Raw genomic sequence first — 17,557 nt, 5'->3', positions numbered from 1 at the left:
CTCTTTGTCAAAGAAATCCACTTCCATCAGAATACATCCTCATACAATATCGTTGTCAAAGTGTATAATGATCTCCTGGTTCTGCTCATTTCACTTAGCATCAGTTCATGTAAGTCTCTCCAAGCCTCTCTGTATTCATCCTGCTGGTCATTCCTTACAGAACAATAATATTCCATAAGATTCATATACCACAATTTACCCAGCCATTCTCCAATTGATGGGCATCCATTCATTTTCCAGTTTCTAACAACTACAAACAGGGTTGTTGGGCAGTTATGTTACTTTCTTCTCACCTATTTTTGGGCTTCAGCTCCCTCTTAATGTTTCTTCTATCTTGTCCAAATCAGTCACCCTTCTTCATTGGAGATGACTGAATCTAGAATTGAGTATAAACTAGTTTTCTTTTCCCCTCAACATTGTGCAGTGGGTGTTGACACTTTTTTGTGTTACTTTCAGATTTCCCAATTAAGAAAAAAGAATATGAAACCAAGGAGTCAACTCCAGAACATTGTATTACTACCAGCGAGACATCCAGAGAGAGACTCATAAAGGATAATTTCTGCAATTTTAAATTGGAAGAAGCTTGGAATCATGACACTGGATTAGAAAGGCAGATAAACAACCCAGAAAGACAGTCCATGAAGCTAATTTTTAAGCATAGAAAAAGTTCATGTAGCAGAATTTCCATACTGAACAACTTTTGTAAATTTAATAACTACAAGAAGCTTTTCAGTTATCACTCAAAACAGAATCATTACCATAGAGTGTGTTCTCAAGGAGAACCTCATAGAATTGATGAATGTGACAAAACCTTCCACATCAATTCATGCCTTAATGTACATGAAGGAATTCACCCTGGAGTGAAATCTCATAAATTTGGTGAATGTGGTAAGGTTTCCAGCTACAATTCAGACCTTGCTGTTCCACAGAAAAATCTTCAGGAAGAAAAGCCTATTAAACAATGTAATAATGATAGCAAAACTTTTAGCCAGAGTGAATGTCTTTCTCAACATAAGAGACTTCCTACTAAAGAGAAACCTTATAAATGTAATGAATGTGGAAAAGGCTTTAGGTTGAAAAGATGGCTTGTTGTACATGGAGCAAATCATACTGGGGAGAAGCCCTATGGATGTAATGAATGTGACAAAGCATTCTTCCAGAAGGATCTCCTTCAGAGGCATAAGAAAATTCATACTGGAGAGAAACCATATATATGTAAAGAATGTGGAAAAGCCTTTATGTTTAAGGGAAACCTGAATATACATAATAAAATTCATACTGGAGAGAAACCATATGTATGTAATACATGTGGAAAAGACTTTAGACGTAAAGAAGGCTTAGATGCACATGAGTTAGTTCATACTGGGCAGAAGCCTTATGAATGTAATGAATGTGGAAAAGCCTACAGGCACAAAGCAAGTCTTAATGCACATAAGAGAATTCATACTGGAGAGAAACCCTTTAAATGTAATGAATGTGGAAACGCCTATTGGCAGAAGGCAGGCCTTACCTCGCATAAGAGAATTCATACTGGAGAGAAACCCTTTAAATGTAATGAATGTGGAAAAGCCTACCGGCAGAAGGCAGGCCTTAATGCGCATAAGAGAATTCATACTGGAGAGAAACCTTTTAAATGTAATGAATGTGGAAAAGCCTACAGGCAGAAGGCAGGCCTTAATTCACATAAGAGAATTCATACTGGAGAGAAACCCTTTAAATGTAATGAATGTGGGAAAGGATTCTGGTACAAGGTAAGCCTTAATTCACATAAGAGAATTCATACTGGAGAGAAACCTTTTAAATGTAATGAATGTGGGAAAGCCTACAGGTACAAGGAAAACCTTAATTTACATAACAGAATTCATACTGGAGAGAAACCCTTTAAATGTAATGAATGTGGAAAAGCCTACAGGCAGAAGGCAAATCTTAATTCACATAAGAGAATTCATACTGGAGAGAAACCCTTTAAATGTAATGAATGTGGAAAAGCCTACTGGCAAAAGGTAAATCTTAATTCACATAAGAGAATTCATACTGGAGAGAAACCCTTTAAATGTAATGAATGTGGAAAAGCCTACAGGCAGAAGGCAAGCCTTAATTTACATGAGAGAATTCATACTGGAGAGAAACCCTTTACATGTAATGAATGTGGAAAAGCATACAGGCACAAGGTAGGCCTTAATGCACATAAGAGAATTCATACTGGAGAGAAACCCTTTAAATGTAATGAATGTGGAAAAGCCTACTGGCAGAAGACAGGCCTTAATTCACATAAGAGAATTCATACTGGAGAGAAACCCTTTAAATGTAATGAATGTGGAAAAGCTTTCAGGGAAAAAAGAAGTCTTGATTCACATAGGAAAAGTCATAACTGGTATGAAACTATGTAATGAATGTGGAAAAGCCTTCAAAGTTAAGCAACATCTTAATAGACATAAGAAACCCACACTGATGTGAAACTAATGAATATGGAAAAGTTAAGGGACATCTTAATAGACATAAGAAAACTCATATTGATGTGAAACTCTATATAGTAATGAACGTGGAAAAGCCTTCAGGGAGAAAAGTCATCTTAATTCACGTAAAGAAAGTCATAATTGACATGAACCTCTGTATATGAAATGAATGTGGAAAAGTCTTCAAACCTAAAGGACATTGTAATTTACATAAAGAGATTTCATATTGGAGAAACCCTAAAATTGCAAGAATTGTGGAAAAGCTTTTAAAAGTAAAAGAAATTCATATTGGAGGGAAATCCTTTGAATGTTCTGATGTTGAAGCAGACTATAGCTGAAATCCAAACTTTGCATAATAAAAAAAAGAAAAATTGAGAAAACTTCCTTGTGTAGCTCAAACCTTAAGAAATATCAGATAATTCATCCTGGTGAGAAATCTAAATGTAAAGAATGTAAGAAAGCTTTCAAGCTAAAAATAACTTTACTAGCTCAAGTTGATATAATACCTTAGCCTTTCATACTGATTGAGCAGGTGGGTTTAGGGCAACAATCTTATATATCTAGGGAACATAGAGGAGTAAAGGGAGAAGATCCAAGGAGGAGTAGATTGAGACATTGACACTTCTGGACAAAAGTTGTTTAACAGTAACTAGACAATCTCAGACATTGAAGACAGTATAGATTACAATGCCAAGTAAACTCCAGTTTCACATCATTCTATGCAAATAAGAAAAATTCTGCTTGTTTCATTATACTTATAATGGGGACCAAATAAATGAAGATAATTTTCAACATTTGTGTTTTTCAAGATTTTATGTTCCAAATTTTTTCCCTCCTTTTCTTCTCCCCTTCTAAAGCAATTTGATATAGGTTATGTTAGGAGCTGACTGTGCAGTTCCCCTGGAAAAACATGAGACCCAGAGCAAATTGAAGATCACAAGGACCAAAGACATGGTCTCAAGTGTGAAGTTCCTTGTGTTCCATGCCTCAGTTCTGATAACTGACTCTATTCCCAGGTGTAAGCTCCCGAATTTCCTCTGTGGTTACACAAGTTTCATCTTGCTTACCTCAGCTTGTTGGCGCAGGCTTTGGAACATCCTGGTGGATGGGGGATAAAAGGAGGGGGACAGACAGAGATGAGAGGGAAGATATGAGCTCTTGCTGGAACATGTATTAATAAACTGCCTACTAATCTCATCTCTCCTGGCTTTGTGACTCTCTGGTCATGTCCAGATGTGCACCAAAGACTGGAAGGAGGTAAAACCTGGCTGTCTGCAAGTATAGAACCTGACAAGTGGCACCCAAACAGGGACTTGAGGGATATGAGGAGGATCAGAACCCTGTAGAAGGCAGGAAGACAGCAAATACCCTGTATACAGAAATCAGGTGGGAAGATGAGCAATAAATTGCCTGTAATCAAGCCAGAGGAGAATGAGATCTGGGCTAGGCAGTTATGTAAGGCAATGAAGCAGGGAGTTATGTTCCTGTTGAAATATCTATGTGCTTTTATCTCTAAAGCTGAAATTGTGTCCCCTTGGCTGGAAGATATCAGCTTGGATAAAGCCAAATGGAAGATAGTGGGATAACAAATGACTAGTTATGAAAAAGATACCCCTGGGCTGTTAGAGGATAAGGGTTTTATAATTAGTCTTGTGAAGGCTCTGTTTGAAGGAGCTAGCTGTCCACAATGCAGCTTCTGCGAAACAGCCTCAGAAGAGCATGAGGAACACTGGGCTCCCCCACCACCCAAGGTACCCAGACCTGAGAAAATTAGAAGCCTCTTTACCAGAGTACAGAGTAAATGGAACAAATGAAGAAAAGGAAAAACCTGTCCCAGCCCACTCCTCACCATCATAACAGCAAAAGTAAAATTTACCAGTTTCAAGGAAAAATCAGCATTAGAGAAAGCTATAGAGCAAGCCCATGAGAGTGGGAAAGATGGTGAGAGTTGGCGAATTTGGCCTGATATAGAAACCCCAGATCCACAAGTCCCTGTTGGGGTACGGAAAAAGCATATTTCTATCCCATGGAAACATTTAAGACCTAAAAGCTGCTGTAGCTCAGTACGGCCCCACCACTCCTTTTGTACTACCCCAAACTGAGCAGTTATCCATGATGTTTATCCTCTGCCCTAATTATTGAAAGACTATAGCTTGCACTTGGTTGAGCCCTGGACAGGCTGTTGTATGGCAAGCTGAAGTTGCAGAGCAGGCTAAACAGGAGGCAATGAGACATGGACACGGGGCTCTACAAATTTATGCAGCACTGTCTGGGAGAGGACAATATGAAACCACTGAGTCTCAGCTGCACTATTTGCCTGCAGAATGTGTCCTAATGGCTGATTATGCTAGAAGGGCATGGAAGAAGCTGGTAGGAGAACTAGAGCACAAATTAAGCAAAGCCCACAGGAGCCACTTCCTGATTTGTGGTTCACAAGCAGGAAGCAGTCACCAGATGTAAGGGACCAGTGGAAGGGACAGAAAAGATGTTAACGCTTATGCTTAGAGAAAACACCAATCATGATTGTAAAAAGGCTGTGATCTGTCTCCCTGCAAATGCAGGGTTAAAGGATACGCTGAGCAGATGTGAAAAGGTAGGATCGGCCACGCATCAGGCCAAGTTGCTAGCAGGAGCCATCCACTCTGACAAGGTAGGAGAAAAGAGATGTGGGTGCAGAGCTACAGGACATATGAGAAAGGATTGTAAGAACAAATGGCCATCAGTCATGCGCTTCAAATGTGGAAAGGGAGGTCACTCTGCTAAACAATGCCAGCAACAGAAAAACAACCAGAGAAACATGGCGAGGAGCCCTGGCGGGCCCCTTATCAGCCTACACAGGAGCAAAGGCCTCAAGCTTACATGGTACAGACACTAGAGGGCGAGTACAAGCAATTATGGGATCAGAAAACCCCACAGAACCCATGTGCAGCCTAGACAAGTTTCAAGGGCCTCCTTATGCTGTAGTAGAAGTCCCCATTAATCCTCTTCCTTACTCTGCCTTGATTCTGTGCCGGTCTGATTATGTTCCTGGTATAGTTCATCCCGTATTTTCCCAGCAGGAGCATCCTACATAATATTCACCAATCCCCATACTTACATAGATAACAACTGCTCTGTAGCCAGAGCGGTCCCTTTATTCTCTGCCCCAGAAAGGCCTGTGGTAGCACTGAATCAGGTGATTGAACTAGGAAAGCGCTCTGCCACAGTCTTACTGAATGGGCGGCCTTCCCGAGGCCTACTAGACACCGGGGCTGATCGAACAGTGATCACTGCTTCCTGTTGGCCCTCTGACTAGCCTCAGAGCCAGCGTCAACCCATATATGTGGCATAGGAGGCACACCACGTGCCATGCAATAGAGAAGATGGATAGAATGGAATCTGGACAAATAAACTGGTGGTACTTGGCCTTACAGTAAATCTATGGGTAGAGATATAAGGAAGCATTTAAGTTTGAAATTCACTGATGAGTGTTTTTAGTAGGGGCCACTGAGAAGCTGGGGAGCACATGCCCTCCTTTGAACTGGAGCAAACACCTTTTTGGAGGGAACAGTGGCCCCTAACTCCTGAGAAGCTCCTCGTTCTACATGATCTAGTCCGTGAGCAGTTAGCCTTTGGTCACATCGAACCGACTTTGTCCCCTTGGAATTCCCCTGTGTTGTTAGAAAGAAATCGGGAAAGAGGAGGATGCTTACAGTGGATGCTGTCCTTGAGCCTATGGGCACCTTACAATCTGGCCCTCCCAATACCTAATGCTATTCTTCAAGGATATGCAATATGGATAGTAGCTATCCAAGATTGTTTCTTTAGTATTCCCCTGCATAAACAAGATAGGAAGAAATTTGCTTTCTCTGTGCCACTGGTCAATGATAAAGCACCATCTTAAGGTATCAATGGAGAGTCCTCCCACAGAGCATGGCTAACAGCCCAGCACTAGCCAATGGTATGGTTCACAGTCATTAAAGAACATGAAGAAAATGGCCAGAGGCTTATATCTGCCATTATATGGATGATATCTTAATAGATCATCCTTCCCAAGCCACCTTGAGAGAAATTAGCAAAACTGTTCTAATGGAGTTACAGCAATTAGGTTTACACTTTGCACCTGAATGTGCACATTCCTCCTTTGTCATACCTAGAATTTACACTGACTGATATAAAAGTAACCCAACAACTGTTGACAATTCAATGGGAAAAAGTAACCTCCTTAAACAATTTTCAGGAATTAGTAGGTTCCATCCAGTGGATCAGAGCACGCACCCCTATTCCTGCTACTTTAATACCTCTATGAATTACTGAAGGGGGATACTGAAGGGGATACCTCCCCTAGAGTATGGACGCCTGAGGCTAAAAAGGCCCGCCAAGATAGATTGTCTCTATGTACCAGCCATTCTCGACACTGGGTAGATCAGAACACTCCCAGAGCTCTTAGCTTGATAAGGTAAGGTTGTTGCCATACATCAAGGACTTAGAGTCCTTGAATGGGTGTATGGGACCAGAACATCTCAAATCATCGTCCTGTATTTCCAGAAAGCAGGCAGAGCTCTCCTTGAGGCAGCAAAGAGAACAGCCATGGTATTTGGCTGCCTGTCCATTGCTCATGTGGATCTAACAAAGGAAGAAGTATACGAGTTAGCCAACAGGACTTCACATGGGCCACTCTCATTAAATGGGTACAGGTGACACAAGGCGTCTCCCTGTTATTAACTAAAACTGTGTGGGAAAATTGGGCCACAGCCCCCCAAAAGATAGTACAACAGCAACCGGTCCAAGGGTCTAACATATTTACTGATTCAACTAAGGAACATAGAGCAGCCGTGGTCCACGGTGAGTCTCAGGAAGCCATCATTCCAGATACCCCCCAGGACAGCATGGGAAAAATGAGCTCTGTGCTATAGTTCCTGCTCTCTTATCATATCCCCAGGCTATTCATGTCATTTCTGACAGTGCCTATGCCATCCAAACACCATGCACAAACTGGCGAAGGCTCTCACTCTAGATCAGAAGGCCACTGTTGGCGCCTTACTCTTGTGTGCTCAGCGTACCCTGTCTGCACGCACAGGACCAGTTTACCTTTTGCATGTTCGCTCTTATACAGGTGGACTTGGCTCCCTGTTTGACGGTAACAGGTTAGCTGACGCCATTGTCTCCCCTTTTATCATCTTCCTGCATACCTTCATTCTCCAGAAGAACAGGATAAGGCAGCCCACTCCTCACTACATCTCTCAGCTCACTCCTTACACCACCTGTATGGCTTCACTAAAGAACAGGCTAGACAAATAGTCAAGCAATGCTTGCATTGTATTCCTTTTACGCCTCCCCCCAGTTCTGGAGTGAGTCTCTGAGGATCCTCACCCAATGAAATATGGCAAATGGATGTTGTGCACCTTAATGGCAGCTGCATCCATATATGTATCGACACTTGCTCCAAGTTCCTAATGGCTGCTATACAAGGGGGTGAGCAAGTCTGCCATGTGATTTTTGACACATATCATTGTTTTTCCATATAAGGGACCTCTTTAAAAATTAAAACTGATAATGGTCCGGCTTATATTTCCCATGCATTACAGGACTGGATCAAAGAAATGGGGATTGTGCACTGGGCAAGCCATTGTAGAATGTGCTAACCGCACCTTGAAGGCGATCCTCACAAAACAAGAAAGGGGAAGGGGGAGGTTGGATATGGCCATATATACACGTAATGTTTTACAACTTTCGCCTGTCTCCGACCTAACCCCAGCCATGAGACATTTTGTCAGCCTAAAGCACTCTTTGTGGGAGCCCGCTCACCCCTCGACAGAGGGCATTGGTCAATTCCTTTAATGAACCCCGGTAGGTAACTGAGAGGGGCCATATCGAGTCTTAATTTAGGGACCAGGGTCTGTTTGTATCTATACAGGAACTGGGAGCCAGTGGGTGCCAATTAGGTGCTTCCGAGTGGTGGAAGATTCCAGTGCAGAACTGCCACAGAAGGAGGAGGAGGAGACAGAAAAAAGGACAGAGGAATCTGAGACACAGGAAAACCATGGCAATCCTGTTGCGATTACTGACAGCCTTTACTCTTGTACCAATGGATGAGGGCATGCAACAATGGCCATACTCTCTAATCCGCCTTGGCCCCAAATAATTACCTGGGGTGAAGCAATTCCAGAAATCATCTTGGAAGGCCATCACAATGGGTGGGGAAAGAGTTTGGTCTGAAAAAACCGTGGAACCATGTGACTGTTCCATCACCAGTGTTACAATTCACCAATGGGACATGCATGGCAGGCCTGGTAACGTGACTAACACCAACATTTACATTTCTTTCCCTCTGGCTGCCTGGGTGACTAAGGAAGGGCACCCCCAGATTCAGTTCTGGAAGGCCTTCCTTGCCACAAATTATACCATCATGAAACTGACTCTGAATGAATCTGAGACAGATCCTGGATATAATAAGTATGTATGGCAGCACCTGTTTGGGAATCATCAGAACTGGAGGACTGAGGGCTGTGCTGTTGATACTATGGGGTACATCTTTGGAACAAGGGCATGTCTCGGGGGGGGGGGGGATTATGTCTTCATGTTTGGTAATAATATGAATATCACTAGAGAAGGTTCTGATTATAACATTACTGTGTACTGTTTCTGAATCCTTAGGACCTTCCTTATACACCCACAAAATCACCATTATTAAAAGATCATGCTTTGTTATGCTCCCAGTGGAAACTCATGGATGGTACGCTACTCAAGATGACCGTACTCTAGAAAGTATCTCCCAGGGTTTAGCTAAGCTGAGGCCCTGTAGATGTATCAGTTGTATTATTGTGGGAATCACATTGTTGATATCTTTATAGCCTCTTTTACTTCATTGGCTCTATCAATCAAAAATACCCAGGCACAGATTCAGCAAGCCCATTTTATTTGAGTTTTGCCCCTTAATGTATGTCAGAGATATGCCATTCAAACCCAGATTAATAACGAATTCTATGCCCTCCTGGAAGGTTTAAGGGAGGCTGTGATCCAGGTGGGTGATGAGGTAGATATATTGCAAGTGATGCAACAATTCTAGTGTGATTATTGTTATGTGTTCTTATTTATCCTATAATGAGGCCCAATATAATTGGACACACATCAGAAATCATCTTAAAACTCTGTTCCTTCATATTTAACATGTATAGGACTGCTTGCCATCTGGGGGATGGGGTGGAGAAGGGAGGGGAAAAGTTGGAACAGAAGTGAGTGCAAGGGATAATGTAAAAAATTACCGAGGCATGGGTTCTGTCAATAAAAAGTTATAATTAAAATAATTAAATTAAAATATCTAAGTTATCTTTAATCAATCTTAGTTTGCCTGAGAGAATGCCTATTCAGTGAGTAAGGCTGGTAAGGGCAAAGCACCAGCCTGGTGATCAGAAGAACTGGGGTAAATCCTGGCTTTTTCAGTTAGGGCAATTTATTCAACCTTTTTTTGGCTACCCTGAGGCCGGGTCCTCATTTATTAAATTACAGGCTTGAAGTAGACAAGGGCATCTTAACTTTTTTCCAACTCCTTTCACCACTCTGGAGTTGAGAATCAATCAGCAGGGTCTCTTACCCTTTTTGGAGTTCAGCGAATTCCTTTGCAAATGTCAGTGTATTTTCTAAACTTTAATAGAAATTTGGTTTCTAGTTTTTCTGGTTTTGATTATTTCCCACATTTTACGTTTTATTTCACTAATTATATTATTAAAATGACAGTATGATTGGGGAAAGTGGAATTTTTTCTTGAAATTTTAAAATTTTTTCTTATTTTTTCAATAGAGGATTTATCCATTCAAATAATTTATGTTCAAAATTTTGAGAAACATTGATTTGGTGTATTTAAAATGTTAATTGGGTATAAATCGGAATATTAGCCTATAAATTTGATGTGGAAGGGACCTTTAGCATTGTTCTAATTGGGTCTCTTCCATTATTTTGGAATTGAAATTTAAATCAATGCTATATTGAATGAGATTAGTAGGAAAATAAATTCAATCTATGGCAAGGTAATACATAATTTCAGTGCTGGATTTCTGGATATATTCATCATAAATCATTAGTGTAAGGCAGAATGGTTGTCAGAGTAAATTACATGTGAAGAAATTTTCTCTAGAACTTCCTCTTTGTGTGTGGACAGTCTCTTCCTCAATTAAAAGGATTGGCTGAAGGCAGATGAGGCCACATGAAAAATAACCACATATATGGCTGAATAAGGCCAATTCCAGGAGTTGTTCCAAGGAATAGTGTTCATATCCTAATTCTGTGACTTTTTAGGTGTGGGAAACTAGAGTGTGTGATTCACCCTCTGCTCTCTTTAGTACTTTTACCTGAGAAACGAAAGCATTAGGCAGGGTAACCTTCAAGAAACTATCTTCCAAATCTGTGGGCCTCTGGACTTACTGTGAATTTTCCTTTTCAGTAGCATTATCGTTCCTAACATGTGTGAGGTTTCATTCCTTGCATCCCGCTTCTGTACAAGAATTCTTTTTATGATTTGTTTGTTTTATTTGTAACTAGCCAGCTAGTAGTTGGCTGCTTTGGCCGTGGATAGATTGCCAGGACTTAGGAAACTTGATCTTCCTGAGTCTAAATTTGACCTTAAACACTTTCTAGCTATAGGACCCTTGACAAGTCATTTTAATCTGCTTTACCTTAGTTTTCTCACCTGTCAAATGTGCTGAAGAAAGAAATGGCAAACCACTTCAATGTTTTTGCCAGGAAAACCCCAGTTAGGGTCATGGAGAGTTACATATGACTGGAGAGCAAAAACAAGATCCATTTTAACTGCCCTTTTCTCAGCTCTGAAAGGGATGATATGTATAGAATGGATATTATATAGGCTTCGTCCCTGGAATTGATATGGCTTACTTTGAATAAAGATCCATGTGTTAGAGAAGAGAAATTATATTTTCATTTCTTTTTTTAAAAAAGCTTTTTATTTACAAAACATATGCATGGGTAATTTCTCAACTATAACCCTTGCAAAACCTTTAGTTACAAATTTTCCCCTCCTCCCTACCCATCCTCTACATGGCAAATAGTCCAATACATGTTAAATATGTTATAATATATGTTAAATCCATATGTTTCCATTTCTTAAAAAAAGTTTTATTGTTCCTTTGTATGCTACCTTGCATGCCACAAATCATAGCCAGCTAAACCTAAACCCTTTCAAGAAGGGAACTGACCTTAGCCTTGGTGGGGAGGAAAGTCAGTCTCTCACTCTGTCTCTGTATATCTGTCTTTCTTTCTCTCTCTTAACTTGGCAATTAAGATTCCTGAAGAACACCATGATACTAAATCTCTTTTTCTCAGAGTACAATATTTCAGATATAAGAAGCATTTATCAGGTCCTGCCCATTTTTGGAAGTCTAAGAATATATTCAGATTTGGATAACAAAAAAAAAAAAAAAGTGACGTGAAACAGCCATCTCAAAACATCCATCACAGATTTCAAAGTTGTGCTATTTATTACATGAATTAAAAGGGAAAAATAAGTTTCCTCTGATGAGATCAGAATAGCAATTTCTAAGTCAAAATACACATGTGATAACTTCCCAAGGCTTTCTCTCAGATAAAGTGTACATTTATTTGGAAGAAGAGGTTAAAAGCAAAATGAAGAAGCAAAACAGGGACAAGGTGAGGTAAATATGAAATAGTTTTGAAAGACCAATATGGTTATCAAGGAAAGGACTTTTGGAGACGTGATTAAAGGAATACACCATGAGGGGTGAATATGCCATTGATTTGCAGCTTATATCCATAGAAGTGTTTAGCAGATTAAATATTATAGTAAGGAGAAAGATAGCATTAAATGGAAGACCCTAGGAGAAGGGCATAGAGAACTTTTCCAGGAAGCTAGAGACTTCAACAACTGGGATGTTCCCCTCCTCTTAAGATTAATCAACAATGCATTTCAGCATGACATCATGAGAAAACACAAAGTCCTGGCACAATTACTGGGGCACGTGCACTTTAAATAAGATTCAGTCCCTAGAAACTAACAACATGCTTCAGAGAGTTAGATCATAGAAACATAAACCAGGGTTGGTTACAGAACATTATTTCTCATAGTAACATACAATTTAAAGATATATAAGCAACATGATTCCTCTCAATAAATGGCTCTGTTGAATTATCAGCAATTCACTCTCCTTATTTTCAGCCTCCACTAGCCCATTTGTTGTGCTGGCCCCAAGAGAGGGAGACAGAGAGTACCTCATAGTGGGCTTAGTCCTAAAAAGGAATTACCAAAGATCTTCATCATAAGCACATTTAATAGGGGAAATAAACATTGAGTGTTTTTCAAGGGAGGAGGGAAAATAAAGGAGGGAACAAGACTGTACATTGAGATGTTGACACTACCCTGAATATACTAACAAAGGCAATCTGAGAAAGCCTGGCTTCCCATCCTAGGTATCTTAAAAAGATGTTAATCAGGGCAATCTGGGCACATCATGGTTACCCTAACTATGATAATAAGTTTGGGAAACTAAATTTGCAGGATGTACATTTTATCATTTCCAAAGAAAAGGAGGGAATGAACTAGTTTCAATATTCACCTCAATTTTAATTCCAATCTCTTCCCTTTGCAGACATCTCCCATTCTGTACCTGTTAAAATCCAAGGGTGCTTTCTCTACACCTTTTATACATGGGTGTGAAAGGGCTTAGAGATAAAGAAAGAATTCACATGGAAAGGTGTATAAGTAAAAACTCCACTGATTGCCAATCTAGAGAGACTCCTTAAGGTGCAAGACAAGATAGACTGAGCTGGAGAGAATAGCACTATTTATTTATTTTTTTATTTTTTTAGTTTGAATGTCTGGGTCTTAGGGAGAAGCAAGAAAGATGATGAAAAATCTGTCTGTCTCTTTCACCATCTTTGTCTCTGCCTCCGTCCGTCCCCCCCCACCCCTCACACACACACACAGTCATACATACAGCCTCAGTTTCTTGATATCTAACTGTAAAACTGAGAAGTGGGACAGGTTTTTTGGTGTTGTATTTCCCCTTACCCCTTTCCCATACGACCTGTAGTGTTCCTCTCAGATTCCACTTCTCATTATAGGTAACTACCTTTTTTAGGCTATTAAATCACGTTCAGAATTTAGTCTACCAGCTAAGAGCACACTCCAACCTCATTGCATGTTTCCTTTCACCTGGCTAATTGCAAGTTATAATATGGAACTTGCTTTTTTCCTTTATTAATCATTAAAATCTCTTTCCTGGATTTCATCTCTCTCCATCTTTTCCCAAGTCCACAAACATTGCTGCTGAGTTTTAGAAAGGGGAATTTACTGGCACAGCAGGCTCTTAATAAAGATTTATTTAGTGATCCTGAAACTAGAGGGCTGGGGCAAGGGAGGGAATGCCGGAGGAAGGCTGCCTCTGGAAGCTCTCTCTCAGGAGTGGGAGGATTGAGATTCTGAGGGTTACTATACCTGGCCAGTAACGGACACGTCTCCCACCCACATACACAGACACACGGCCTCCGCTTCCGCACATGTGTAACAGGAGAAGCTGCGCAGGGGCCCGGCCCCCCAGATCCGCTCCAGCTCGGGACCTCATCTAGATCTCTGGCCGCAATGCGCTTGGCAGGTAAAAGCACTGTATACATGCGCGCTAGGACTAGGGCTGTCTTGGGGCGGAGCATCCTGTGACGTCACTCTTTGCCCCACTGAGCGCTAGAAGCTGCACACGGAGTTTCTAGCGATTTCTGCCGCTGCATTGGATAGTTATTTAGCCGGTATTTTACAGCCACTTCTCTGTGTCTGCTTTTCCTCTCCCATCCAGCTCCCAACAGAAGAAGCGCCTTGAGGATAGAGACCACGTCGGTTAGCGCCCCTCACCCCCGCCGCCTAGCGCCTGCAGCAGGGGCTTTATCCAAAGTCCCTCTTTTAAGGCCCAGTGACTTGGAACTAGCTCCTGCGCCTGCGCTCCAGCCAGAAGACTACATTTCCCAGAAGGGGGAGAGGAATCTCGGGGACCTCCGGATGCCAGAAGCGCCTCGCTATCTGTGAGCAGGCGCAGTTGGGAAGATGTCTGTTTTCTGCCTTTCCCACTGCCTAAGCAGGAGGTTTGGGAGACACGTTCCCCACGTGCGTGAGTGGCTGGGGGCGGGAGCGCTCTGGCTTGGGGCAGCCCTGGTGGAGAGATGGGTCCGAGTTGGGCGGGAGAACCAAATAGTGTGGGTTTTGTGGACAGCAGGTGGTGGGAGGCCCCCAAATTGGTCTTGCGCGGGGTGAAGATTTCACAGTGGCCGTTCTCTCTGGCAAATGTAGATTTAGTTAGGAGAGATTACCGAGAAAATGAAGGCACTCCGTAGGCCCCGGGAGTGGTAAATGTGAAAGAATGGGAGAGCGGATGAAAGACAAGTTGCTCAGCGGGACTCACTGTTACCGGTAGAAAGGGAGCAGCTCGTGAGGTTGGGGCGGGCCCTAGGCTGGCCGCCTAAACCCTGGAAGGGACTTAACCCCCTACAGGAACTAGTGGGCGGAGTGAGAAGGGGGGATGGGAGGCGTGGGGGAGTTAGGGGAGACACTACTTGGCCTGGGGGAGGGGAAAGGGAAAGAAACCAAGTGGCAGAGTGCCCCGGGGGACTGAGCAAAGGAAGGCAGCGGCCTTGGGAGGGCCCGCAAGTAGGTTTTTTAGGGAAAATTTGGCCTGAGGACCATAACTGGGATTTCTGACAGGGCACGGGGGTGGGGCGTGTGCTTGAGGCCCCTACAGAGGGTGTGTCTGAGGGGTTTGACATAACTTGGAGGGAAGAGTGCAGAACTTCCCAGTGGGTGGGGCCTGGAGGTGAGCTGACCTCTGTCAGTGCTGTTTCCCTGCTTGCTGCAGGTATCAATAGTTTCTCTGGGTACAAAACACCATCAGGACCTGTTCATTCCCCATTCTTTTAATTCTGTTAATTTCAGTTTAAATTCATTTCTTGAATCTTTTGAAAAGTGGGTCGCAGGTCCCTAAACAGCAGGAGGTCTGGGACCAAAGCTGAAATTTGGGGGCCATTCCCCAACACTTGTTAGGTAGTGTCCAGTAAGTGGGAGTGAAATACAGGGGTCTGGGGGCGTGGAGTGGTAACTGAAGCCAACGTTTGGTGACATCACAGGGCCACAGAGTTAGAGGCGGGACACAGGAGCAGAGATGAGCACAAAGTCAGCCTGTGACTTGCTGCATGCTTCCTCTCCTGTCATTAAGAAATCTTTATGGGAGTCATCGCTCTACAGTGAAGGAGTCTTCAATCTGGGTATTTGTAGGAAACAAGTAGATTTTCACTCTCCGTGTTTGACAAAAGGTCACATCTTTCCAGTTTCACAGCTAACTGAAAAATACAGGAAACAAGATCCCACTGCCCTTAGTGTTTGTTGATTAAAAAAGAACAGTTTTCATTCAGGGAAATGGTGACTTACAATCACTTGTATACAAGGAGTGTTTACATCAAAATCATTCAAGATTGTTTGATAGATACAGCATTGCAAATAACCCTGTTCGTTGATATTCTGATCATAAATATGTATGGATATTTGCCAGTGGTCTTTACTGTGATGGAGGAGATCTAGTATAGAGTCCAAGGGAGTGACTGGTGAGGGCCTGGACATGCTTCTTTTTGCATAGGAAATTGTTTCCTCCAACCCCAAAAGATCTCTTGAGAGAAGTCCGTAATTACCCAAGGAGTTAGCACTAAGTGGTGTCGGGAAGTACCACAAGAGTAGTATTTTATCCACATGGGAAATAGCAAGAACATGAAGCGTGTCTGTTGTCCAGATTTCTGCCAGCATTTGGAGGAGGAGCTTAGTGGCCCATTAGGATGTACCTGGAGGACACACAGATGGCTAAATTGAACAGGAGAAAGGGAGCAAGCTGGATTATCTTCAGGAACTCCTTGTATTCCCGGGAAAGTAGCGTTCTGTGTTTTTAATACCAAGCATCCTACCAGTGTTGTTATAGGTCAGAAAGATTGGGAGTGCAACAGTCTCCAAAGAATTAAAAATTAATTTCACACAGAGGACAATTTAGAGGCCTGAGTAGATGTGAGAAGGCTTCCATGCCAAACATTGCTGAACATAGAAGAACAGGATTGAAAGGTCTCTTTGGTGATCATGTGACGGGAAGGGAAAATGAACCAGTCATGCAGCAGTTGTCAGAGATAACGAGTGCACAGATAGAATGTTCTTCTTGCATCTGGAGAGACCAGGGGAGAGAAGGAGAAAGCTGTATTTCTTTAGAAGGATGTGGCCGGGAGGTACATGGGGGGCACAGGTACATGATGGACTCTGAATGCCAGCTTGTGAATCCATGGCATTGGAAATCCACTGCAGCACTCTCCACTTTGCCTTTCTATAAGCATGTGTACACTTGAACCCATCAACCTGGACTGGAGAGTGCTTTAAGGTTTGAAGCCCCCCAAGTATTTACATTGTCTGCAGTTATTTTAAGTGTAATTTCTCTTTCTGTCTCTTGCTGCTGGACTTTGTGGGTAATGTGTCCAATGCCAATGATTTCTGTGGGATCATTTTGTGTCTTGAAATTTTACTCAAGAGATGAAGTATTTCAGGTGGTTTTTTAGTTGATTCTCTAGCATTCCTTAAATGTGCCATCATATCTTCTGCAGAGTGATAGATTGTTTCCTCATTGCCTTTGCTATTTACTCCAATTACTTTTTCTTCTCATTGCTGTAGTTAACATTTCTAGTCTGAAAATGGTGGAAATGGTCATCCTTGTTTCACCCCTGATCTTATTGGGAAGGCTTCTAGCTTATATTCATTACAGAGAATGCTGACTGTTGATTTTAAATGGATAATAATTATCATTGTAAGGAAACCTCTCTTTATTCCTATTCTCTCAAGTGATTTTAATAGGCATGGGTGCTCTTTTTTGTTAAAAGCTTTTTCTGCATGCATTCAGATAATCATATGATTTCTTTAGTTTTTGTTATTGATGGGATCAATTATGCTGAAATTTAGCTAATCTTGAATCAGCGCTGCATTTCTGATATAAATCCAATCTGGTCATAATGTATTATCCTTATGATACATTTCTGTAATCCCCTTCCTAATGTTATATTCAAATTTTTTGCATCAGTATTCCCATTGGATT

General features: G+C 41.8%; 1 protein-coding gene across 5 annotated transcripts in view; it reads left to right on the top strand.

The window, feature by feature from the left end:
- LOC127547583 (zinc finger protein 260-like) overlaps positions 1 to 17,557 on the top strand; it is a 203,983-nt gene that overhangs the window by 10,285 nt on the left and 176,141 nt on the right. The window contains exon 4 of one of the 5 annotated variants that reach the window (XM_051974483.1): positions 457 to 3,653. The exons of 3 other annotated variants lie outside the window; for them this stretch is intronic. In XM_051974483.1, coding sequence (XP_051830443.1) covers positions 457 to 2,390 — 1,934 coding nt within the window. In that variant the 3' untranslated portion in view covers positions 2,391 to 3,653. Of the gene's footprint in view, positions 1 to 456; positions 3,654 to 14,138; positions 14,557 to 17,557 lie in introns of those variants that run through there. One more of the 5 variants, XM_051974485.1, reaches the window with a different exon arrangement.

Source organism: Antechinus flavipes, chromosome 2, assembly GCF_016432865.1.
Source record: "Antechinus flavipes isolate AdamAnt ecotype Samford, QLD, Australia chromosome 2, AdamAnt_v2, whole genome shotgun sequence".
Lineage (NCBI taxonomy): Eukaryota > Metazoa > Chordata > Mammalia > Dasyuromorphia > Dasyuridae > Antechinus > Antechinus flavipes.
Note: the sequence above shows the minus strand (reverse complement) of the source record. Positions and strands in the feature narration are given on the sequence as shown.